The sequence below is a fragment of the Lichenostomus cassidix genome, chromosome 1 (genome assembly GCF_008360975.1).
Source record: "Lichenostomus cassidix isolate B80296 chromosome 1, HeHo_3.0, whole genome shotgun sequence".
Classification (NCBI taxonomy): domain Eukaryota; kingdom Metazoa; phylum Chordata; class Aves; order Passeriformes; family Meliphagidae; genus Lichenostomus; species Lichenostomus cassidix.
In genome coordinates, this window is record NC_139479.1 from 8,460,347 (window position 1) to 8,486,352 (window position 26,006).

The window sequence follows — 26,006 nt, forward strand, 5'->3', positions numbered from 1 at the left end:
ACTTCAAAACCATTTGCTGCTATTTTGATCAGTTTAAGAATTTTTTTTTTTTCAGGGAGCTTTGGCATCATTAGATTTTTATAGCTTTGGAAGTGACTTCTGAGTAGTCTTGACAGTAAGAACTAGCTTCTGTCTTGTGGGCTGCCTTAGGAAGAGAAGAAATTCAGAGTAAAATTAGTCTATAATTACTTGGGGATGAGGATACTTCCAGCAAATTGGCCTTGATGTCGCCTGTTCAAATGCATTATATGGGTAAAGACATGAGGTGGGACTCACTTTTAAAGTCACTGTTTGGTTTTCACCTAAGTGAGGATAAAGCCCTGAGGTTTATGTTTTTAACAATGCAAGTGGGCAGCAAAGCAACCACTCAGCTATGTTTGCATTGAGTAGAAGTTGACAGAACATCAAAGTTTATACAATTTCAAGGTTTAATGCTAAGGAGAAATTGAAGAAACTTTCAGTTAAGAGTTTAGCTGCAAAAATAAAAAATACGATCCTTCAGCAGAGGATTGCCAGGTTCATACCAAGCATTGAGAAAATTGCATCTATTAAAGTATTTTGCCGTTTTTAGGGAAATGTCCGCTGAAGGTGTTGTGCGAATAATATTATGATCAAAATATTTGAATACATGTAATATCATTGAAAAAGGCATACAAGGTGTTCCCTCCCAAACATGATATCTGTTTTCCAGAAAGGTAATCTGTAAGTAATGTAATTTATTTAGGGTCTCCAGAAAAAATACTTGATTTTTCAAATTGAGAAAAATTTGTAATGTAAATTAATCTAAATGTTCAAATGCATGAAAAGTGAAAAAAATAGTTAAGAGTTTCTAACATAAAGTTTTAATAGCTCAAAATACTTGAGGAAAACTAAAAAGAAAGCAACTTGACCTGAAAGCTTTGCTTTTGTGACATGTCAGGAATTAGAGTATTTTTTAAGCAAATTGAACAGAATAAATTAATTTATATACCAAAGGAAGATGAGAGAAGGGAAGTAGATTATAAGTTTGTTTTACTGCAATTACAAAGAACAGAAATGTGATTCAGGAAGGTTATGTGCACAGAGGAGAAATCTGTGGTCAGAGAGAACAAAGCAGGCAGCAGTAGTATAGGTATATTAATTGCTGGAAGACCTAATATTGTACTGATGAGTAACAATGCAGGTGTTGCATCTTCCTTATTCACCCACCTGCTGATTTTGTCAAAGAATTCAAATTGTTTTGTGTGTTGTAGCTTCCCTCTCTTATTGTGATGCTTAATAGTTTTCTTTGGAATAAATAAACTCACATCTGTAATTTCTCAGTTTATGCAGGACACCTGTCTAAAAATTGGCAGCACATTCTCTGCCTTTTCATTTCTTTATATCCAAGGGTGTTTTAAGCAAGGGGTCACATGCTGGCTTGCACCACCACAATTTAATCCATGAGGCCCTTTTTAATTCACAGACTTGTAGAATGGTAGAGTAGTTTGGGTTGAAAAGGACCTTAAAGGTTGTCTAGTTCCACCCCTCCTGCCATGGACAGGAACACCTTTCATTAAACCACAGTTTTGGGGCAGGCACTCTCTTGCAAAGGTGATTTGTTACTTTCTTCTTTATCAGTCTGCTCTGAAACTTTTTCTGCTGAAACCTCAATTTGGAAAAGTCCCTCTGACCATTCCCCTCGAAACAAGCTCTAGAGTTTAGAAAGTCCCTGAACTCCACTGTAATGAATACAACTGCAAAGAATTAATTTAGATTTTCTGCTGCAGCCTTATCTCCCTTGAGCATTCCCTTTCCACCCTGATCATCTATCAGCTCTTCTGAGTTTGTCAGGCTACCAGCTTCAGCTGAGTTTGAAAAGGTTGTGCTACTGCTTTTTTAAATCCTTAGCAAGTTGTCACTCGAGGGTGGAGTTTTTTTTGGGATGAGTGTTCTTGGAGGTTTGAGGAGAGGGTGGCAGCCTTGTTAATTTTCTGTTTATATAGCAGCTTATGCTCTTTTCTGTTTTCCTTAACTGCACAGAACATTAATTCATGAATGTGTGGCTATAGTTTAATAAATACCTTTGTCCTGCAGTTCAATCACATATCCTGGGTGAATGGAACGTTACTGTTGACGTTTTCCTCTTTTGCTTCCTACCTGAATTTCCTTTTTCTACAGTTTGACTACAGTTTCAGCTTTTCCTACAGTTTGACTGCATTCTTGGAGGATGTGATGTCCCAAGATATGGGCACCCTTTGATTTTCTTTTGGTCTTTAATTAAGAACTTTTATTTCAGCTTCCAAGGTAGTATGTTCTATTTTGGTGTAAGGTAATCCTCCCTTGTACAAATTAGCTCTCTTCTGTGTAATATTTTTTTACCTTTTGTAATTTATTCAACTCAGGGCCATGTACATGCCAGAATCCTTTAATGGATATTCAGAAGATGCCTTTAGCTCAGTGATGCTGCTTTTTATAGATTATTAGATACTGGAGCTTTTCCAGATGGTTGGAAATTCTTGTATTAAAGAATTAATGAAATTAATGAGGCTGGAATTCTTGTATTAAAACCCAATATATTGTATCCATATCAAATTAACCCAGAGAAAATGGGTAGGTTAATATAGGATGTATTTGGTGAAAATAGTAAGAAAATAATGCAAATAAGGCCAGTCAAAAACAGTTTTATTGGAAACAGGATTTAGAAATAAAGTCATATATGCAGAATGAGGAACTGCAACAAGGAAAGTGGTGAGTCTGGGAAGAGCTGGGGTCACAGGAGAAGAGAAAACCAGTAGGAGATCCCAGAACTAATGCTGGGGTAAAACAGGAGTGCTAGTGGAGCTCTCTAGTGTATAATTCAGGAAAGTGTGAGTAGGAGGATTAAGGCTATTTTCATCTCATACAATATACTGACAAACAGGAATAGTGCAAGTAGTTCTTGGGTATGTATTATTAAAAGGTGCTGAACAACTCTTTATACATGCAAAAAACTTACCACATGAAATATTTGTGTTTTGAAGATCTGGCCTTGTGATAGAGATTTCAGGCTGAATTTGTTTCATCTACCTGAATGCGATTGATGAGATAATTTTATTGACATTCATGACTGTTCTAAAACCAGGAAAATGCTAGATACTTAATGCCAGGTCTCTTAAATCTATCAGGTAAAGTCATTACAAAATCTTTTGGCTTGGCAGTGAAGTGAATGAATGGAAATCAGAAATTAGACTTGTATTTAAATGTCTTCCACTGGCAATAGTTAGCCACCAGAACAAATTGCTAGTGGATATCTTCAAATAAAGACCCAATGCCTATCTGGAATAGTCCCAAATAATAGACCCAATGTCTGTTATTATGCTTTAGCAAAGCAGATTGCTTGACTGAAAATGCACAGCAACAATCCTGTGTAACTGAACAGAATTTAATTTCTCTAATACACAAAAGGTTGTATGAGAGGAACTAATTTTGATTTCCTGATATAATATAAAATTCTAAAAGTACTGTCAGTTTGCTATGAAGTTTTAGTTACAAACCAAAGATATTTAAAATCCAGAAACAATGGGATATTCTAGGAAACTAATTTGCCAAAGTGTAATTTCCATTCAATTTGTGTATATATTGATTTTGTTACTATTCTGAATCCAGACAAGAAGGATTAGCTAATGCAGTTTGTTGGCAGTGATTAAATCAGTTCATGATTTGCTTTGTCTCAGTATGAACAGTGACTGGCACTTCTGCCAGAAGTTCAAAGTTCTCATTGATTTGAAGGCTGCTAGGATTGATCACCTCATGGGATAATCTGTAAGGCATTGTGTTCTTTTTAACATAGGAGAAAGTTCTACAAATTGCACAGTGTGGTTCTCCTTAAAGATTTGCAGCACACCTGCAGCAGCAGAAAGGACAATACATGTGGAGTGCAGAGCTCTGGTAAGATTACTCTAAATGTTTAATTTTGTTCTACTGCATTAGAAGAAAAATGTCATTTTTATTGTTGTTCTGGCTGCTATCACAGATGATTGATCAATTTTATTAAGTGGCCACACAATCATTTTTTGAGTAATAAAATTCAATACTTATTAAGATCTCATTTAAGCTCAGTGATATGAACTAAAATGAATGCTTGAATAAAAGTATCTTTATCTATTTGAAAAATTACACTTTATCTATTTGAAAAATTACACTTTTATTCTGCTGACATCTGCTTCTAATTTTGTACCTCAAATAAGCCTGAATTCTATGAAAACTTCAGTTTCTCTACAGTCCACAGCAGAATATGGCTTTTTTGGTATTTTGCTTCTTTATGCATTCCAAATTATTATTGTCATTTAAATTTCATTAATCATTGGGATACATTTAACCGTGTTTGTATTACTAGATGAATACATGCTGTCACTCTCAAAAAAAAATTATTAGTCATACTAGAAGAACAATTACATCATATTAAACAAGTATGTTTTAAGTCACTTAACTATGTAAAAATAAAATAATTGTTTAGTATGTTTGCTTAGTAAATATTGGTTTTGTTTTCCACAGATTTGTAATTGTATGTATCTTTGAATTATCATTTGTAAGGTGCTTGTTTTAGGAGCTAATATTTTTTCTAGGTTCTGTAAATGGATTTTTGCTTTATCATGTAGACATCCTGCTTTTTGCATGCATTGTAAGCATCTAACAAATGCTTCCTTTAATAATGGATGGTGGTAACAGGTTCTAGGAGTAGAAGTGACTGGGATGATATCTTCTCTTAGAAACATTTTTGCAAATAAAAGTATGTGATTAAAGTGCTCGGGGAATACCTCTTCAAGTCACAGATGCTGGGAAGGGAGAAAAGTCTCCTCAGCTGACTTTATATGTGCTCATATGGGGGAAAAATCCAAATTCAGTAAGTACTCCTGAAAATATTTAAATATCATTGTTCAGCTATGCCTTCAGGTTTGCTCTTCATTCCTTGAAGTTCAGTATCCTGACTGTGAGCTTCTGTAGGGAAGAGAAACAGATGATGATGTTTTCAAAGTCTTGTGTTGCATGAGTATGCTTGGAGGTGTCTGGTGCTAGTAAGAAATATAAAAGGTAGACTAAAAGAGTTTGCGATTTGAGACCTTGAAAAGAATAGTGTAGGGTTTGTCCCACAGGATCATGCATTGCCTTGTATCATTTTCTGATCTGAAAATACTCTGAAGTGGTAAAAGGGAAAGCTGTAATAGAAGTACACTATTGACTCCTATTGTATGAGAAATTCTCAAGGTACTTTTGAACTCTTCCTAAAAATTTTAATCAAATGGAAATGTGCAAACTTGCAAAAACCACATGAAAGTACAAAATTCTTCTGCAATGTTCAGGGCATTGCAATTCTTGACCTCAAATTTCAGATAATTCCTTTCTAGGAAGTTAAAGGAGGTAAAGAAATAACTATACTTCTTTTTCAGATTTCTGTGGAAAATGTATTAATTTTTTTTTATTGTTAATGAATTTGGAAGATGAAATGAATATTTCTGACTAGCAAATAATAACATGTGGTTACTATTATGGAATTGTGATTGCTGAATTTACTGGTTACATGCCAGGCACTTAATTTTGGAGTGTGAGAGCTTTCTGCCTCTGATGTAAGTGAATGGGATTATCCTAGCTAATGTCTCAGTAGAACTGTCAGTGTGACACCAGGAAAGAGAACCAATACAGTCCTTGACTGCTGAAGAATGGTCAGACACCAAAAGAAAGCAAATAATGATGGTGGAACTGTTATTAGAATGTGCACACGTCTGATTCGTGTAGGTTAAAAATTGTTTTGAAATACTGGAAGAAAATCAAAGGAATCTAAAAGCTTGGGGGATTGGAAAAGCAGGCCTTGTCATGTGAATGTTAAATAGCTCTATCAACTTAGTGTGCCAAAGAAAAAATGGAGAAGGAATGTGATCATTCACTAAAGAATATTTAGTGATGATATCTCAGTTTTGATGACCAACATGCTCAAGAGCTAGCAGCCAAAAATTAACATCTGAGAATTATTTAATCTTGCATGGAATGTTCCAGTAATGAGAGTAATAAAACATTGGAAGTTCTTACTAGTGAAAACAGTAGACAGAGTCTTGTAAAGGTGAGAACTTGAAATTGCTTCAAAAGCTGATAAATATTTAAAAAGCATAGACACCTGGTACATCTGCTACATCAGTGAGTCAGATTTAATGAATACATTGATCTCTTTTTGACCTCAGAGTCTTCTTCCTTCCTGGCCCTTGGAATGAAGAGGATTAGCAGCATTTAATTTAAAATACCAATAACACTGCTTTTGTATGTTAGTTATAGCTGAATCTCATCATCAAATGCAACACAAATTTATCTTCAGCATGCCAAAAGTACTGTTCTGTCTTGCACAAATGATCAGACTTCTGAAACATCAGAAACAAAAGAAATACCACACTTAGATCTGTACTGCCCCCACCCCAAATTTATCCATTATGTCTCCATCCTCATTTAATTTCCTCATAATTTTCTGTGCCAAGGAGTATTGCACATGCTTTCATCTGTCTTTTGCATAATGCTTAATTCTGATTAGATTATTGATCTTGAATTGGAACAACGCAGGATTTTCCAGTTACCTTTACCTTTGGTTTGCATTGTTGCTCTTCTGTCTTAACATCCTTAAGGTGCAAAATTTCAATATCAAAGTGTATCTGCAGATAGGTATCTGAAAGGCTTAGAGATAATTTGGTTTAACTCCAGTTTTTAACAAAATATTTTAAATTTGCATTTTTCCATTGTTGAGACCCATCTCATTAGCTATCATTTTTAGATATGTTCTCTCTCAACCTAATATTCAAAGTGGAGATTGGGTTTGATAAATTTAACTAATCAGTTTTATGCTGCTCAAGTTTTGTTAAACTCTTTTGACCTGTTATAACTGAAATAGTTAGGAGTTGAACTCAATGATCCTCATGGGTCCTTTCCAGTTCAGCATGTCTTGTGACTATATGAAATGGATTTCAGTGAAGACCTAAGAATTGACCCATATTTTAAAGGAAGTAAAGGAAATAGCTTTCTCAATTTAAAAGAGAATAGCTTTTTCCTATTTTTTTACATAGAAAGACACTAACCCCCTAATTTGAAACACACCTGTCTCTAAATTGAATTATATTTAAATTTTTTGGTCCATGTGGCTGCTAGAATGCCCACCACAAAATGCTTTAAAGATCAATACAACATTTGAAAAAGAAGAATAATGTAATCTCATTTTCGTTTTATCTGGGTGTTCATTTTTTCTCTGAGGGAAATCATAGTTAAAAAGGAAAAATTGTGACAAACTTGGCTCTTAGTATTGTTAGTGCTGTTTAATATTGTTATGTTTAGAGGTTTTGGGACAGAGAAGCAGCTTCACTTCTCACTTTTTCTCTGTGGTCATTAGTACTCCTGGTATCTCCTGTGTTGGATAAATGCATGACACCATTACTTTGCAAATAGCAGAATCAAATACTGATTTTAACTTTTGTTGTAATAATTGGACATGCTTCTATTTCCAAGTAAGGAATGGATGACAGTCTGTTTTTTCAGTGTTCAGTTAAACTTCTTGAAGATAGATTTATTTCTCATTTTCCTCTCCAGGCTTTTGGGGTTTGTGTTTCTGTTTTGTTTATGTTGTGTTGGTTTGTTTGTTGTTGTTGATGCTTTGTTTTTTTTGGGTTGAGGGGGGAAGGCTGGGTGTTTTCATGTTTGGCTGGGTTTTTTCCCAGCCTGGACAGATTGGTACATGATTTCTGATTTTCATTTAAAATGATTGATTTTCCAAAGCATATAGCTTGTTGATCTAGATCTTTTTTTCTAATCCAAGTCCTGAATGCTCTGAAATCCAGTGCTCAACCATTGCAGAAATAAGAATAACAATAAGAATAACAATAAGAATAACCTTACTGAAATGGAGAGAGAGTATCCAGCTGCAGGTTTATTTTCTAAGTTCTGTGTATGTTAAGAGAAAATAGATCATTGGTGAAGCCTGGATAGATTGTAAGGATGCATTCCAGCTGTGAAGGATTGTTCAAGTTTTGTAATCAGGGGAACCCTTACAAGTGCACAGGTGGTAAGGCTGTTTCAGAGGAGGGATATTATCAAATGTTGGTTATACTGAAATAACCCAGTCAATCCTAGTGCTGCTTATAATGAGCACCTCCAACTTTACCTTACAACTTCATCAGTCACTGCCCAGATTCAAGCTCTTTTTGCCAGCTGTCATAATGAAAGAAACCAGTTTAAATTCCAAGAATATTTGTCTTTCTTCCCTGTCCTTTGCCTTTCAGTCCACCTGGAGAGCCAGTGTGGGCAGTTGTCTCTGTTGGCCTGTAGAGAACATTTCCCCACAGTCATTTAATGCTCCATCGATTCTGCTATGTGTAGAAACATTTCCATAGCACTGTCCTGAGATTAGTCCAGTAAAGAAATTTCAGATTGGCTAGGTGTCATTCTTATTCTATAATTTTACAAAATTGTTCTGTTTTGAACTGCATGAGGTAAAGGAGATTGATGTGGAAACTTGTCAGCTTTGGCTCTCCTTCTACCAATGCAAATTTCAGATTGTATTTCACCCTGAAAAAGATCATCAACTCTGTTAAAAGAGATCAGCTAAAAACTAGTTCAGGGGAAAAGGGAGAAAGTATACTCTGTGATCATAACCTGCTCAGGAATTTATTCATTTTTCCCGTATAAAGTATTAACATTTTTATTTCATTTTGTCTTGTCTAGACCATCCTGTGGCAGTCTAATAAATCACAAAAGCAAAGGAACAAACTTGTGAGAGTGGAGGTAGTATAGGAAGCAGAAGTGTGTTTTCAAATATATATTTTACTTTAAAAAGAATCCTAACGTATATTTGAATAGTTCTGTGGTGTTTACTCTGTTAGTGACATCCAGATGGCACAAGCTAGATCAGACTGTTGTTCATCAGTACCTGACAGCTTTTCCAATTCATTATGGATTCTAGGTATTTCCTGTACAAACCTCATCAGGTTCAAAAGGCCAAGTACAAGGTCCTGCACCTGGCTCAGGGCAATCCCAAGCACAAATACAGGCTGGGCAGGTCATGGACTGAGAGCAGCTCTGAGGAGAAGGAATTTGGGGTGTTGGTGGATGAGAGCAGCTGTGAGTGTTTGCAGCCCACAAAGCCACTCCTGCCTGGGCTCCATCAACAGCAGTGTGGGCAGCAGGTACAGCAAGGGCATTCTGCCCCTCTGCTCTGCCCTGGTGAGACCCCACCTGCAGTGCTGAGTCCAGCTCAGGGATCTCCAGAATAAGAAGGATGTGAAGATGTTGGGGAGAGTCCAGAGCAGCCCATGGAGATGGTCCAAGGGCTGGAGCACCTCCCCAGTAAGGACAGAGTGAGAGTTGGGGTTCAAGCAGCCTTCCAGTGCCTAAAGGGAGATACAAGAGAGCTGGAGAGGGACTTATGACAGAACATGTAGTGGTTAGTCAAGGGGTGATAACTGTAAACTGAGAGAAAGTAGGTTTGGATTAGATATAAGGAAAGAATTCTTTCCTGTGAGGGTAGTGAGGCACTGGCACAGGTTGCCCAGAGAAGCTTTGGATGCCCCATCCCTGGAAGTGTTCAAGGCCAGGTTGGAAAAGGTTTTGAGCAATCTGGTCTAGAGAAAGACCTGCCCATGACAGGGGTGTTGGAACAAGACGATCTTTTAGGTTCTGTCCAAGCTAAACAATTCTGTGGTACTCCTCAAACTCTTCTCACACAGAAATGGTTTTATCTTCTAATGGGTTTACAAGTTGTAGATCAGAAGTAGCACTCTTGCCAACTCAGTGTTGTTTCTTCTCACAGAATATATTGGCTCAAGAAATAGCTCCCCTCAAAACCCTTGGCAGATCTTTAGAACTTGGGAATCATGCTTTGGGGACTGCAGAAGTGGAATTTATCAGTGGGAGATGTCAGTCTGTTTTAAATCTATAGTCGTTTTACAGAGAGGCACAACAGTGAGAGATCTCAGAAAAGATGCATTAATTTTCCCTAGGTCATACCTTTCCCTGGCACCTTTCCTTGTTCTGTTTAACTATTTGAAGGGAACCCACAAGAAAAGATGCATCTGTGTTAAACTTTCAGTACTCAGAAATGGTGTGGGTTTTGGGTGTCTCTCCTGATTGTCCAAACTCACTACTCCTTCATCTGTATCCCACAGCAGTTGCTGGAGTGGATGAAATCCATCTGGTTTGGGTGTAATTTAAATGGAGAATATCTTCCACGTGCTCATCTAATGTTCTCCATCAACCACTGATGGGTGTTTAATTCCATGGGAGTGAAAGAAAACCACTCAAAGCATTGGTGGGCAATCACAGGGTGTGGAGGCTGAGTCCTCACACCACCTGCTCTGCTCTGCATCTCCTCCTGCTATGACAGAGCAGAGCAACCAAATCTTTGTCAGCCTTCCTGTCAAAAAACCCTGTATCCTGTTTATTTTAGCAGGACTTTGCGTTTTGTGGTAACTGAATCATGTCAATTCTCAGGTATAATGTAGAGATTGTGTTGCAAATACCACTAGTGTTAGAGCAGAACCAACTTAGAATCTAAGTTATGTGTCAGTTATTAATTTTTTATTTATTTAAAAGTAAAAAGCATATAATTAAGAATGTTTTGTAATTATGTAACGTGGCAGTTGACAGTGACATGCTGTTTTCATAGCTGTGCTACATTAATTTTTCATAAATCCTAAGCAAAACTGTGGTCTGAATATTGTTATATATGGCTGATACTTGGATCATGTTCTCAGAAACTGAGTAACCTGAAGTTATGAATCATACCCTGGGATTTTTTAATTTCTGTCATATGCTTTCATGACAATTGGTGGTATAAAAAGTATCATTCTGTAAAAGAACCATGGCAACATGGTTGGTGGGAGGAAAAACAAATTTGAGAAGGTAGTAATTATTAATCACTCTAACTAAAAGCAGTTTGGCAAATAATTCAGACATTCAGACCAGAGCATATTTGTATAGCCATTAAAAAAAAAAAACGAAAAAGAAAGGTAAATTATTTGAAATACAAAAATGTAGGTGATTTTTAAAATAAATGTATAGCAGCTGCCAACCCCCTCCTCTTGTCCCTACAGATGAATAATCAGTTCTGTGATATAATAGCTAATGTAGATCACAAAATGACATCTGAGCTGTCACCAATTTCCATGGAACAAAAATGTGAGGTTAGCTCTAAACCAAGTATTTAGAGGGGATGTTTCATCTGGATAAATGGTCATATCTATGAAAAATACCTGTTATGTGAAGAAGGAGAGTGGCCTTGTACAATGAAACTACCAATTCCCTTAGTCCATCACTGCTGTTGCTTCCCTGGGGCTTAGGAATCAAAACAAGAGGGCTTTTTCCTCAACCATTAAACACAGCAAGTCCATGGAAAAAGTGATTTTTAAGAAAAAATTGCTTACTGATGGTACCTGGAGTACAGATTGAATTAGGTAGTTCAGTAACATTATTGAGAGGAAAAGGTAATGTTTGAACTCTGTTCCCTGTTTTTCTATCAATGCTAGGAACTTATACTTGATTTTTGCTCAAGGCAAAACATGGCTGTATAGACACTCTTCAAGCTGGGTGGGATTTTTATGTTTATTTGTGTTTGTTGGTGGTTTTTGTTTTGTTTTGGGGTTTTTTTTTGTTTTTTTTTTTTTTTTGGTAATAAAAATGAGAGGAACCTGAAAGAGAACAGTGAGAATTTCTAAAAAAAAAGTATTTAAGTATAAATTTTCCAACTATGTTTGCAGGCTCTTAAAAGTGGCATTCCATGTTTTTTTCCATAGAAGTCTAACCTTTAAACCTGTCCTGCCATTTTTCAGACTTGCCAAGAAAATTGGTGCTACAGCACTGTTTTTCCCCTCAGTGAATAATGTGACTTAGTGAGAACTCTTTGTTTTCCTTGCGTAAGATGAAGGAATAGGAAGAAGGGATCTTTGCTATTAATTTAATTCCTATGAAGGTTGTCCATCTGTATAAATGGAAGCTCTGTCTTTAAGACTACTTTGGCAGGGGTCCTACTGCTCCCAAAAAGTGTATGAATATCCCTGCTTCTCCAAAATAATATTGCTGTGTTCCCATGATCAGAATACTATTTAAAACTCTGGAGAGAAATTCGAATAAATTTTATGATTGTGCATCTCTAGAATGTGGGTTAAAGCAGCTAGTTTTTCTTTGTCTGCTGGATTTCTGTGGACAGCATGCACAACTCCTGAAACAGCCAATGATAATTCAATTATATCATTACAGTGAGCAGCAGGTTAATCCACACATACAAATATTCTCAGCACCTGAATCAGGAACTTCAAGCAAGTATATAAAGCTGGTTGATTGAGGATTTGATTTGAAAACAAATGCTGTGTTGAAAAATGCCATTAACTCAGGAATGACTTGGTTTAAGTTAAGCAGTTTTACTGGATGTTTTTACTTTAGGCTACAACCCTACCTATTGTAGATGGTTTGGCCTATTGAAATAGGAATCCAGATCTTTCCTCTTCTATTTAAATCAGATTAAGCAATGACTGTGTAAATGTGACAATCTCTAGCACTTGTTTAATCATCATCCTCAGTAGGAACGAGGGAGCAGTGTCTGTTACTGTCTGCAGGCTGTTCTTCATCCTTTTAAAAAATAATTGGCTGCTTGATTTGAATTCTTGATGTTAAGGCAGATGGAAATCATTGTAACTAAAACCTTAGAAGACTAAAGAAAAGCTAATCTCAGTGATTGTAGAGACTACCTTAGTTGAATCTGCAGACCTATGTGTATAAAAGTAGCTAACCTAAAGGTCATAAAATTACTCCCTGCAGCAAATATTTCTGGTGAACAAATTCCAGCTAAAACTGTTTGAGAGAAATGGGGAGTAAAAATCAGCACTACTCATTTCACATGGAAGGAGGTAGAGAATATTTTCTCAGGAATCATTTATATAATTCTCTGGGATTTAGAAAGGATAATTTAAAAAGAATTTTAACAGTTCAAAGGAACCATCTGCGAAAGAAGGAAGTTAGAATTCAAATTAAAATTTTTTAATGTTAATTATTCAGTAATTAAATAACACTTCCAGTAATTATGAGTTGTTTGTACATTTGCATGTATTTTTAGTTCAAAATGCAGAGAAAACAACCATACTGTTTATTTTTATCAATCGATAATTATTAACACCATCAAACACTGACAACATTGTAACAAGTTACAATTAAACAATGTTACCATATTTTACTTTGGTGTTTACTTGTATTTCCTAATTTGTAACAGTATTACAGAGGCGTAACTTACGGTGGTAAATTTAGTTCCATTATCTCAGATTGTTTATAAAAAATAAACTGCAAGAGTTACTTTGCCTTGCAAATATTCTAATGAATTTATTCAGGCTGAATGTAAGGGTCAAGAGCGAAGGTGATTCTTAAGTTTTTATATATTTAAAGTGTCTAAAAGGCTGTTAGTTATTGCTTTAAGCAATTACTCGTGTCAGTTTCATGGAGAAAATTCTAAGTGTATATCACCGGTTCACTGAGCCAAGAGAGTTTTTAATCCATCCATGTATTTGAAAAGTAGTATTTTCTGTCTTGAGAGGAAATATCTAATATGTGAGCTCCAAGCAGGATCTGTACAGCAGGAGATAAGCCAGAGGGGAAGGTCTGTTCCGAACAGTGAATTATTAGTTTCTGCTTTAATAAAACCAAATGCCTGCAAGGGATTGAGTTTGGTTTCCACACAAGTGTGGAGACAATAGTTTTGTCTTTTCTCTGCCAAAACTGTCTTTTTTTTCTCTCACTCACAAGTCCTTTAGAACCACATGAGTACCCCAAAGTTTGTAATGTATCGCTGAAGCATGTTGCCCACTCCCACTTCCACGAGACTTGTTCTTGTGAGTTGAAACTTCTGCTGCTGCTTGTAAAATCTCCCAGACCACTCTTACACTGCTTCTGAGCTCCTTGTGGTGCTTTTAAAAGTTCACTGGCACAGTGTTGCTGTTTACATGCAGATCTAAGCATAGGTGGGACATTCCCATTACTGGTTTCAACATTTAAACTTCTGAGTTTTGGCAGTCTAGAAAAATGAATGCAGCAGGTATGTTCTGTGTAACTACACTGCTGAATGTCACTGTAGGATGAATACAACAATTCAAAACCACTCCATTGATACTTACCCAAGTTTTGAAGTTGAAACCTCAGGAGATAGCTTTTACTATATAAAAGTTAGAGGATGAAATAATGGCTCATGTCCAAATATATGGATATGCCAAAAATAAAGTATATTTCAGGTGATTGTATTAGCAATTCTTTCCTTCACAAGGTGATCTGCCAGGTATTCATAACTGAGCAGACAGAAATGTGGAGAAATCAGCATTTAAAGGGCTTTATATCCTTTATGATTCATAGATCCATGATTCTCTAATAAACACTTTCCTCAGCATCTTCCCCATACAGACAGAGAGGCTTCTTTCTGGTTGAAGCAGAAGTACTCAGACTGCAGAGAGCCAGGGAAGTGCAAGTGTGGGCCTTGCTCCAGTCTGCTCTAATTTTTGCTTCTTAAGAGGTTCTGGTAACAGATGCTAGTCAATAAAAATATATTATTTATAAACATTTCCTGTGATGTAGTGAGCTTGTATTACTCTTGTAGAATAACTGCTAAGGGAATGTGTGGGACAGACTGCAGATATCTCTAGCATGTCATACATACAAGTCAATATTTATAATGCAGCATTTGTTTCATGTGAGGCAATAATCTGTGAGCAAACCTTAAGGACTTAAAAGTTAACTTTTCTTGGAGAAACAACTAGCAATGAGGCTGTTTTCAAAGTTTATCTGATCTTATAAGTCATAGTAAGGCATAGAATGAGATAACTTACAGAGATTGTTCCTTTTGATTTATATGTTTCTGTTTTCAGAAAAGCTATGAATGTTTAAGAAATTCTCTCCGTATTATAATACTCTCTGCTTCCTGAGACTGCAGAGAAAAACAAAAAATAGAAGTTGGATTTAAAAATGAACAAGTGTCTAGAATCTAGAAGGGAAAGATTTTATTAGAGGCATTTTACTCCTAGAAAATTCAGGAGAAAAAGATTTTCTCAGTAGAAACCCTGACAATTTTAGCTTTCTACTAGAATTATCTCTACCACTACATGTTTTTATTTTGCCAGTAATAATTGTGGTATCAGTCCTTTAAACTGTGAAGAAATGCTTCCTTAAAAATCTATTTTTAGGCCTACAGAATGAGGGAGTCACAGTAGGTGCAAGATCTAAGACAGTCAAATTAATTAGCATTTTACCTCCACTGATTGAGTAACTTGATGGTAGATGGTGTAGCTGAGATGTAAATTACCTCATTAGGATGAGGTAAAATTCAATAAAATGAGGTATTATTGGTGTTGGTTACTACATTTAAAGTAAAGAAATACTTTTATTTAGCTCATACCAGCCTGAGCTGTGAGTAGAGTTACATAGTAGAATATTTGCTTCCAGATTTAGCAGGAGTCTTTAAAGTTGATGGAAATAGTGTAATAATTAATCCCTGCTGCTATTCTACCATTAGGTTCTGATAGGTGGTTGTAAGTTTATTTTTAGCAAGTATTTCTGGAAGTCTTTGAAGCACTGGAATGTGGGCAGTGTTGGCCATTGCTTTTTCCTGGTAAGCTCTGAGTGAGCTGAGAGTCAGCATTTCACTGATACAGACTTTGTCATGTTTGTACTGTCATGTCAGGTGGAGATTTCTGACCTCATCACATCAAGTTTTCAATCCAGGACAGTTAATCTATGTATTAATCCAGTATTAAACTGATAGGTTATTTAAATTATATTAAATTCCTGGAAGTAATTCAATGGTTTCAGTTGCTGACTTCCTTATGAATATGCAGAGATTGTCAGCACTCACCAAGCCTTCCAAAGTATGTTCTAGTCCATTTGACTTATGAATTTATGGCATTACTGTGACTTGATGTGGCACTTGAAAAAAAACTGGTGAGACCAGCAGAAAATAACTGCAGCTAACTATTGTAGCATTATATGTACAGATGCAATTAGTTCAGGAACTAAACCTTGCAGTGCTGTACACATTCAGAGTCCAGGGATAGTAGTGCAGTTCTTTGGTAAATAAGGGAGTGACAGAGATTTACTTAAATATTTATCCTGAATTACATTCACAAAGATCTCTGAGGGTGAGATTTAGTCTAGATCAGAGAGAAATGATTGAAAAAGATAGGTTTTGCTAATTCTCTACCTGATACATCAGAGGATATTTGGAAACTGAAAGTACCCTAATTTTTGCATCTCCTTAACTTCCCTGAAATAAAGGGTCACAGATATTGGTTGTCACTATTTTAAGGCTGATTTTGGGCAACAGTGTGATTTCATGCTTGCAAAGAGTTTGCATATTACAGTTACATGAGACATAGCTGACTTTTTGAAAATGCAGTAGTCACTGATAACTTCCTTGACTTCATTATCTAAGAACAGTATATTTCTCACTTGGAAATGCTGCACTTTGTAGTGCTTTTTATTGACTGATGCTGACCTTAACTATTTAGTTTTTGTGTTGTGTGTATGACAGTTTCTGAAGGAGACAGGACACCCTGAAAAAGAGAGAAATGTCTGTTTTTGAGAGATGCAGCCTGGATTTACATCACCCAAAATAATCCTATTGTCCAAGAACTGTAAATACATCTATTGATTTGATTCAAACCGTTTTCCATCATTGGCACCTCATATATTATGTGCAAGTATCTGCACAGCAAAGTGACCCATAAAAATGATGAATAGGTGCTGTATTGAAATCTGTCACTTGCTGAGTCATGCTTTCCAAAAATGTTGATGACAAAGTAGGTGTAAATGATTTTCCTATAAAATCTTCTGAAGATTAATTTGGTCCTTCATTCCATTAATTCAGTGTCAGATATCAGAAGAAGCCCAGATTTCTGCAGTCCAGAAAGCCAAATGTGTCCTGGGCTGCATCAACAGCAGTGTTGGCAGAAAGAAGGTGAGGGAGGGAGGGAATTCTGCTGCTCTGCTCTGCTCTGGTGAAACCCCACCTGCAAGCTGCCTCCATCTCTGGGGTCCTCTGGGAACAAGTCTAGAGGAGGCCACCAGGATGATTAAAGGGAGCATCTCTCCTGTGTGGAAAGAGTGAGAGAATTGGGATTGTTCAGCCTGGAAGAAAAGGCTTAGGGGTCACATAAATGTGGCCTTCTAGTGCCTGAAGGGAGCCTACAGGAAAGGCAGAGAAGAACTTTCTACAAGAGCCTGGAGTGACAGGATAAGGGAGAATGGCCTCAAACTGAAAGGGAGTAGGTTTAATTGGGTATTAGCAGGAAGTTTCTTCCTGTGAGGGTGGTGAGGCACTGGCACAGGTTGCCCAGAGAAGCTGTGGCTGTCCCATCCCTGGAAGTGTTCAAGGCCAGGCTGGATGGAGCTCTCAGCAAGCTGGGATAGTGGAAGGTGTCCCTGCCCATGGAATTAGATGACATTTAAGGTCTCTTCCAACCCAAATATTCTATGATTCTGTGATCTCCCTCCCCACTGATTCTGGTATGTAAAAGATTAACTTACTCTTACATTTTTTAAGTAGGGCTCTCAAACCCAGCTGAGCTTTGATAAGCCAGGTTACTGTATGAGGTGATTAAGGCAGCTGAGCTGATCACTGGAAGTGCCAACCTTCAATATAAGTGTTGGCAAAAAGTAGCTGTAATTGGTAATTTCTTCTTCTAACACTGCTGGATCTCAGAAGGAAATCTGCTTGTGGTCTCAGGAGGATGGAGAGTTACTGAACTTCAGTCTCCATGGATGCAGAGGTGCCCTTGATTTCAAATTCAAAAAAATATTCATTAAGATGTAAGCGTAGTTATTACTTTCTCAGTTGTGGGAATTTGGGATATTAATTTTACTTTGAGTCAGTCTATATCCCCTTGTCAGGTATGCTTCTTAAAATTATCTTAAAATAGCACTTCTCTTAGCATTCAACTCATCTTTGATACAACTTTTTCTATCAATCTTTACATGAAAGTCCAAATATGTGCATATTATTTAGTTCATTAGTTTTTCCTATGTGTGCCAGAAATTATTGTAATACCAGTTTTGTGTGGGTTGTGGTATCTTCTGGCAGAGCTGAGGACATCATAGATTCAGACGTAAAATATAATGCTTTTTCAGCTCTTCCTTTAATTTCAGAAAAATGTTTTTGTAATCATCTCTTGCGAAACATTGTTTTCCCAGTTTGCTTGGTGCAATGTCTAGCCCCCATTAAGAGGTTAACAGTGTAGTAATTTTTAGTTAGTGAGCTTAGAATTATTGTAATAACTTATGAACTAATCATTGCTGTATTCTGTTTCAGGGCATTATTACTTAGGCACTAATGCACATTACAGCTTAAAGAAATTAAATTCCATGTGATTTTTCTATGTAAATTTATATGTAAATTTAAACCTGAAACTCATTGCCCTATTAGCTTCTGATATTAAATGTCCTGTCCACATTTTTTCCTTCTAGTTAATTTCCTGCACAGCAATAGTAATAAGAATTGATTCCTTACTAAGCAAGTTTTACAAATATATAATTTGCTTAAGGTGTTTAGTCCTAGACTTCAAGCAGTTCAATTTGCTGTTCTGATGGACTTCGCTGCTGATGAACAGTTGGTGCCTTTTTGAAAGCTGATATTTTGTAAGGCAAAATATGCCAAGTAAAATGTGAAAATACAGTATCAAGATAATGGCAATGCTGTAGTTCTGTAGCCTCACAACCCTGCAAGAAAAGAAGAGCCATATAGCCATATTCCAAGATATAGAAAGAATTCCCATATAGACACACTGATGGGCATGTTTAAAGCTCTGATCATTTTGAGTCTGTGGAAGAGAGAAGGCCAAGATCTATTTCTTCAATAAGATTGCCACCATTCCAAGTTCAGTCTTTGAGTAAGCCATTCCTGCTTGTCATCAGGTGCAGTGCAGAGAAAGAAGGCACTTGTTGCTTGTCCATGTGGAAAAACAGCTATTTGGACAATGACATACAAAGGGAAGCATTTCTGCTGTATTATCTCACCAGGCCTATAAAAATAACTTTCTTGCTGCTTACTTGACTTGAAAATTTGCTTCTATAGTCATAGCCTGGCAAACTCATTAGCAAATACAAATGCTTTCACCTCAAGGTCTATGGATTGAAGAAGCTGCAAACAATGTGGAATGAATGTCATCTTCTCAATGAAACAGACTTTTAATGGAAACCATTCTTCTAAAGAATAAGAGTTGTAGTCAGTCTCTTAGACATTTTGCCAGGGAGTGCTTTTATTGACACCTGCTGATGGTGAGAGTAGGATTATTACTGAAGATGGAACACAGAGAATTGTTATGCACAGTAATTGTAGAATGAGTCCATCTTCCTGCAAGTTGAACTCAGAATTCTGAGGATTAGTTGATAGTTCAGCGCAGTGTATACATTAATAAAAGTAAAATTGAATATTATGGACTTAAATAAATGAGGTCCAGTTGCTCATGGAAGGATGTAGAGAAAAGAATGATGATGACAAAATCTGTGGTGTAAAATATGTCAGAAAAATGTTTCAGCAAAAAGGTGAAATATCACAAATGATCAACTGATGACGGAGAGCATCTTTTGAAACAAATTTTGATTTAGAAAGTCTTACACCTATGCCTTAGGTTGTTAATGCAGGATTGAGTGTTTAGAAATCAATTGTTTTTTCAATTTCCCTAGAGAATAAATATTATCTCCTATATACATTTATTTTTATTTCATTTTAACTCATGTGAGCTTATTTTACATGACTGCACTGGACAAAAAAGTGGGTCACAGAAAATTCTGAAGGAATAATAGCATGACATATTGCACAAAATAGGCAATAAAAAAAAGGGCACTGGCAGCCTTGATATAAGAAATAGTTTGAGGAAAGAGATTAATTTTCTTCTTTTTTCAACTTTTACATTTCTTCTCTGTCAAAATGTTTATAAAATACTCAACACTGAAATGTGGAACTAAATTAATGACTATAAATGTGTTTGGAAATTGCCTGTGATGTTCCTTTCACATTCTGTCTGATAAAATGGTAATTTCAAGAAAAATAATACTCTTAGCAATTGTATGGGCATTTTGTTATTTATCCTAGTTCTATGTCTCCATAACAATCCAATAAGGCCTAGAAATGTAAAAAAAAAAAAAAGTACAAATTATATATATATTCTGCTGATAAATATACATCTGCTCTCATTACCATCTATGAAGTAGCAGATCATTGAAATGTGTATGGCAATTTCAGGCAAATTTCCTGGGAAATTCCAGGGAAATACATAGTCTTTAGCATTCATTTTATACTGGCAAGAGAACACTCTTTTATATTATGCTAACACTGGCAATGTAAAATTTCCTTTGTGTACAAAACTAAAAAGATTTCTTTGGTAGTTGATGCTTTTTTCCTAAATCAACTGTCCTGTATTTCATTTTTTCTGTAAAAGTATTTCTTCAACACAGCATGTAAATGTTTTACTATAAAATTGTTATGAAGCCTTTAGCAATAAAATGGTAGATAGATTTAGAAACTTGTTTACACCAGTAAAAACTATTAATCTGAGCTTTAAAATATTTTATGGCAAATTTAAATCCCATTTTACCAATGCAAGGCACTTAAATGATTTAAATTGTTGGTAATCTTGCCATCTGTAGAACATTAAATATGTTTTATGTATATTCCAGTAGTCATTGTCTGTAAATGTAAATATATAGAAATTTAGCAAATCATAGGCAAGCTCAAAGCAGTGTGAGGCAGCTCTGTGTGGGGTCATAAAAGTATTTCATATTCATTTTTAGTGTGTTATTAATTTTAATAGAAATTTTATATTTTTGTCCTTTCATATTGCAATTGAATTATTTACTTTTTACAAGAAAAGTACATGGAATAATTTTGCTATGAGGAACAAATCACTATATGTTAAAAAACCCCAGAAAACTCAACACACATTTTGAAATAAACTGCTTTCTTAGAGGAAAGGGAAGAGACCAAAAAGGGGGTAGACATAAGTACAGGTACAGAAAAATAAATACATATATTTAATTTTGGACTTTGTGTATTTTCTATAGATGAATATATATGAATAAAACATATGAATTTGAAACTGCAGGTGTGACTCCTGGCTTATCCCAGTGGACTTCCTTCATTAGTATATTCATTCTGGTCTACTGAAAATGCTTTATTTCCTGAAGTGTATTGATATTTATACACACAGGGCACAGAGGATGAATTTACACTGTTTCTAACCTTGCAGCAAAGGGAACTCTGCTGAAATGTAGGAGCAGTGCAGAGTGAGCTGCCTCTGCCCAATTCCTGCTCATCCTAAAGGTGTTACACCTGTAAAAGATGCATATTTATCTAATGAGGTCACAATTTGGCTCTGCTTTATTACGGTAGCTGGCATTTTATATGCATCTTTAATAGCATCCATGTTTTCCAGATGGTCAAGGAAAGATGGCCCTTCCCTTTAAACAAAGCTATGGAGATCACTAGTGATGGAATGGCCTAAAGAAATGAGAGAGGGAATATTTATTGTGGTGGTATTGGTATAATATCAAGTATTATGATGTAACTTATAAATTAAGGGAACAGAGCCTGCAGAGTTCAGCCTAATTGTTTGCCAGCTGGCAAAGTGGACATTTCCAATTGTCTGTGCTTGGCTGTTGGCAGACAGCTTGGAGTTTTTACCTTGTTGGGATTACAGCAGATTGGCTTGAAAAGGTGTATTTTGGCAAGCCTTGGCCATGTCTTGAAAGGTGAAGTGTTAGAACACACACCAGCCAGGAGGATTTCGACTTTTCTGTATGTATGGAATTAAGGAGTTTACAATTTGAAAGTTGTCTGAAATGTTTCTTGCTGAAACTTGGCTTTTTTTGGGTTAATTCACACATCATGCAAAGGTGCAGCCTGAGTCTCCATGAGTGTACACAATGAGTAAGCATCTTACACTTGTTTGAGAAATATATTTTGCATGTAATTGCTCATAATTAATTTTGTGATTTTGGGGTTTTTTAATTCCTTCTAGGATACTGTTGGAATTAATATTCCCATCATTAATCCTACAAATGAAGATCTCAGGATGAGTGTGCTGCTGGACCATCCATCCCTTTCTGGAGAAACGTCTTTCATTATTAAGCCCAAACAAACATTTTCATATCACCTACAGTTTTCCCCAGCTGCTCTTGGGCATTTCAATGGAAGGTAGGCTGTAGAGTTTTGATACTTGTGATTGTGGCTGTTTTACTAATAAATGAACTACTTTAACTGAAACTGTAGTTGCCTGAAGAAAATATTGCCCTAAAAAGCCCCACAAAAGTTAATAAATTGAATTAAAAATATTTCCAGCTTTAAATGTATTGTATCCCAAACAGAGGGGGAAAGCATTATTGATGAGCAATAGAATAACTCCTTGTTATTTTAGTTCACTAGATTTTGGTGAACAATGCTTTAGAAACTGACGTAATGTTAGAAGCCCTCCTTGAAAACTTCAGATTAATAGTTTTGTAAATTTTTAAGTTCTATAAAGGGAATAGCATAATTTCATTTTTTTTCTGAGAAGAAATGAGATTGTAAAAACATAACTAAAACCAAGTGGAGAACCCTTTAACTGTCTTCACTTAAATCCATTTACCTTCATAATCTTGCATTACTTAACAATGATCTACTGAATTAATATGGAGAGGTTTTAAATTACAAATTTTTCATTACATTGGAAATCCCAGTGAAACCGTGCAGGTATGATAATTAGCAATAAAAAGACAGATTTCCTCTTGGTCTTCAGCTAAAACAATTCAGCAAGCAATTGAACAGTGTAGAATTGCAAAGCTTATTTGCCTGGAATTTGGTTACCAAAGCATTATTTAGTCAAAGGGCTGATTGAAAAACAATTCCCTGATTTTCAATTAACTTAATTGACTGGCAAAATATGGGGAGGGGGAGGAGGGTGGGTGTAGTGATTTAAGAGGAGGGCAGAGATATCTGACCAGTTTTGAAAGAATATTTACAAAGTCAAACTCCATTCCGAATTTTTTAAAATTTTCTTATATTGATTTTTCCAAAAACCAGATTGATGTCAGGTATTGAGTGATACAGATTCAAATAATACTGTTTTATAAAAATGAGCACTGTTATAACTCTAGTAAATTGTTTTTTGGGGGGTTTTGGGGTTTTTTTTGTTTAATTCTGTGGGAACTTGTAGAAATAATGCATTCCTAAGCTGCAGATGAGAATAGAGCTTATTTTTTTTTTCATACCACATAATATATCTGGTATTTTTCAAGTGCAGAATTTCCAAATAATAAAAGTTTGTTTTAATTGGCAAAACTTTAGGCTCAGCTGATGGATAGGCAGGGGCTTAGGGGATACATGCAGAGGTGACATAAAGCACATCTGGACATTGTCAGTGGGGGTATGCAGTTCTGTTCTAGATGTCTCTAATAGCTCCTTTAAATTGCAGCAGCTCTCAGGGACTCCAGTTACAGCTGGACAGAGCTACTTCCACATTACATCCACACTATTAACTTTCTTTTCTGAAGCCATGCTCTGCTTCCTTTGCTATGTTAGCAGCTGGGAAGAGCTGTTGGAAAAGGGATTTTGGCAGGTGTACCTTTTCAAATGGTTGATTCTTTCCTAGAGATTTTTATGCTCACTTTAAAAGCTCTGTTGGCTCAGGGGATAGTCTGGAACCGTAAAGTCATGGAATAGACATTGTTATCTATAATTTAGAGAAAGAATCCATCCTTAGTGGGTCATGGGTTTGTACAGTGCATTTCTTCTAAGTTTTAATACGCTTCCAGTGCTTTGGTTTAATGTTATTATGACTCTGCTACTCAAAAAACTTCAAGAAATAGGAAAGAAATTCTGCAGTAGGAAAGAAGTGTATTAGAATGGCTGTCACAGAAATATATTGCTGCATATATCTCACCTAGAAGCAAGCAATTTTCAGTCATGACAACCCTTGATTGTATATCAAAACAATATATAAAATATTCCTTGGAAGTGTATCTCTTTGCCATGCTCACAGGAATGTCTATATCTATTCCTCAGTTTTTATCACTAGCTTTGAAAAAATTTTCCTTTTTAAAATTAGTGTATTGTATTTCTGTTACTTTTCCCTTCAAAATGGCTGAACAGAAAATACTGTGACATTGAAATGAAATTAAAGCTTACTCTTGTAAGCTAAAATATATTTGAGTTTTATTTTTGATAAAAGCAAGCTAACAAACAAAACCCACCAGCAACAAATGAATTTTAGTGCTAGCATTTAGGAAAGATGAAGAAGAGATTTTGTTGCATCTGTAATTCCAAATATTATTAGATTTGGTAGCTCAATTCAGCTACCAGCAAGAAGTGTTAGAGGAAAAATATGATCTAATTAAGGAACTCACTGTGTTGAAGTCATTAGGTTTTTCCTGAATTTTAATCTGTTTGTTTTTTTTTTAAATTATCTGAAAAGAAATAGCTGTCATATTAAGCTTATGTATCTGTTTTTAGTGTCATGTTCCGGTCAGATCTGATGGGAGAATTTTGGTATGCCCTGAAGTTCAATGTAGGGAAGCCTTCACCAACTGGGGTGCCTGATGTCAAATGTGAACTTGGAAGGTAAGTGAGTAGTTCATACTACTGGACTGGGTCACTGCTTTTAAGTGTCATGAAAAACATATGAAGATTTTATATAAAAAACTCAGAAGGTTGCTCTATGTCTGCTATAGCAGCTTGCAGATAATTTTTTTCTATAGTAGGTAGAGCTCTGTAGGTTTGCTTTATTTTCTGCTTCTTTTCTTCTTTCTGAACTAGGAATTTACTGACAATCCTGCTTTACAAATGCTTGTATACCAATTAGCAATACCTTTTAACCTCTCAAGAAATGCAAAATAATGCAACTTCTGTCCTGGAGGTCCTGGGGGTAGACATGGTTGCAACACTGCAAATATTAACAAAATGAGCTCCTTAGAGAAATAAACCCTGTTATTTCCTGTTATTACCATCCTTCAATGAAATTTCAATGTGCATTTTGATAGCATAATGTTCAGTTCAGTTCTGACTTTCAAGAGATAAACTAAAACTCTGAGGATAAGACTTTGAAGAATGTCAAAATTTCAGTAGTGCTTTTCCACATATTATCTCTACTTACTTACACACACTGCTCTTCTGAATGCTAAATTCCACTTACTTCTGTATATCTTTGACTAAATCTGTAGTTAATATACATTACAGACTGAGCAAAAATGTTGTTAGAGAACACAACATGAAATTTTACCTGATTAAACTTTTGTGAGTGAATATATTCTGCTGTTCAAATAAGATGCACAGACTGGGGATAACTAACAATGCCTTTCTTACTATATTCTAAAGAAAATAAGTCTATTTTCTTTATTTATGCTATTTCTTGATTTTTACCTTAAAATTCTGCACTGGCTGTAGTAAAACCCATGAGTTTTCTCTACTGTTAGGTTATTGCTGTTAGGAGTTAGAAATTACTTAAAAACTTTTCATTCAGATTATCTGGCATTCATAATTTTCTCTGGCATGCACTGCCTGGGAGCTACATGGATTAAAAAAATGGCAAATCATCCTTTCCTACTGCAAGTAAAATGGATGCTGGAAAAGATTAGCTCCATTAACTACAAAAAAGTTAGCTCCATTAACTACAACTCTTGCCTGTCAAAACTCTTACCTCAAACTCATCAAATCCCATGTTTTATTTTTTCAAATGAGATTTCTTTTCACTTTACAAGCACATGCATGTTGTAGTTCCTGTGCATCTGTAAATATGAGGAGGAGCACCACATCCACTTCTGGGCTCCTCAGCACAAGAAAGACAAGGAGCTCCTGGAGAGGGTCCAGTGGAGGCCACAAGAATGATGAGGGATCTGGAGCATCTCTCTTATGGGGAGAGACTGCCAGAGCTGGGCTGATTCAGTCTGGAGAATAGAAGACTGACAGGGGATCTCATCAATACATATGAATGTATTTTTATACATTTATATGCATTGGTGCCAAGAGGCAGTGCCAGGAGGATGGTGCCAGTGGT

General features: G+C 35.9%; 1 protein-coding gene across 1 annotated transcript in view; it reads left to right on the forward strand.

The window, feature by feature from the left end:
* Window positions 1-26,006, forward strand: part of CFAP47 (cilia and flagella associated protein 47) — a 255,123-nt gene that overhangs the window by 152,716 nt on the left and 76,401 nt on the right. Inside the window, exons 51-53 of the mRNA XM_085049413.1 lie at window positions 3,791-3,888; window positions 21,999-22,174; window positions 24,467-24,574. Of these exons, the coding sequence (XP_084905539.1) occupies window positions 3,791-3,888; window positions 21,999-22,174; window positions 24,467-24,574 (382 nt within the window). The remainder of the gene's footprint in view (window positions 1-3,790; window positions 3,889-21,998; window positions 22,175-24,466; window positions 24,575-26,006) is intronic.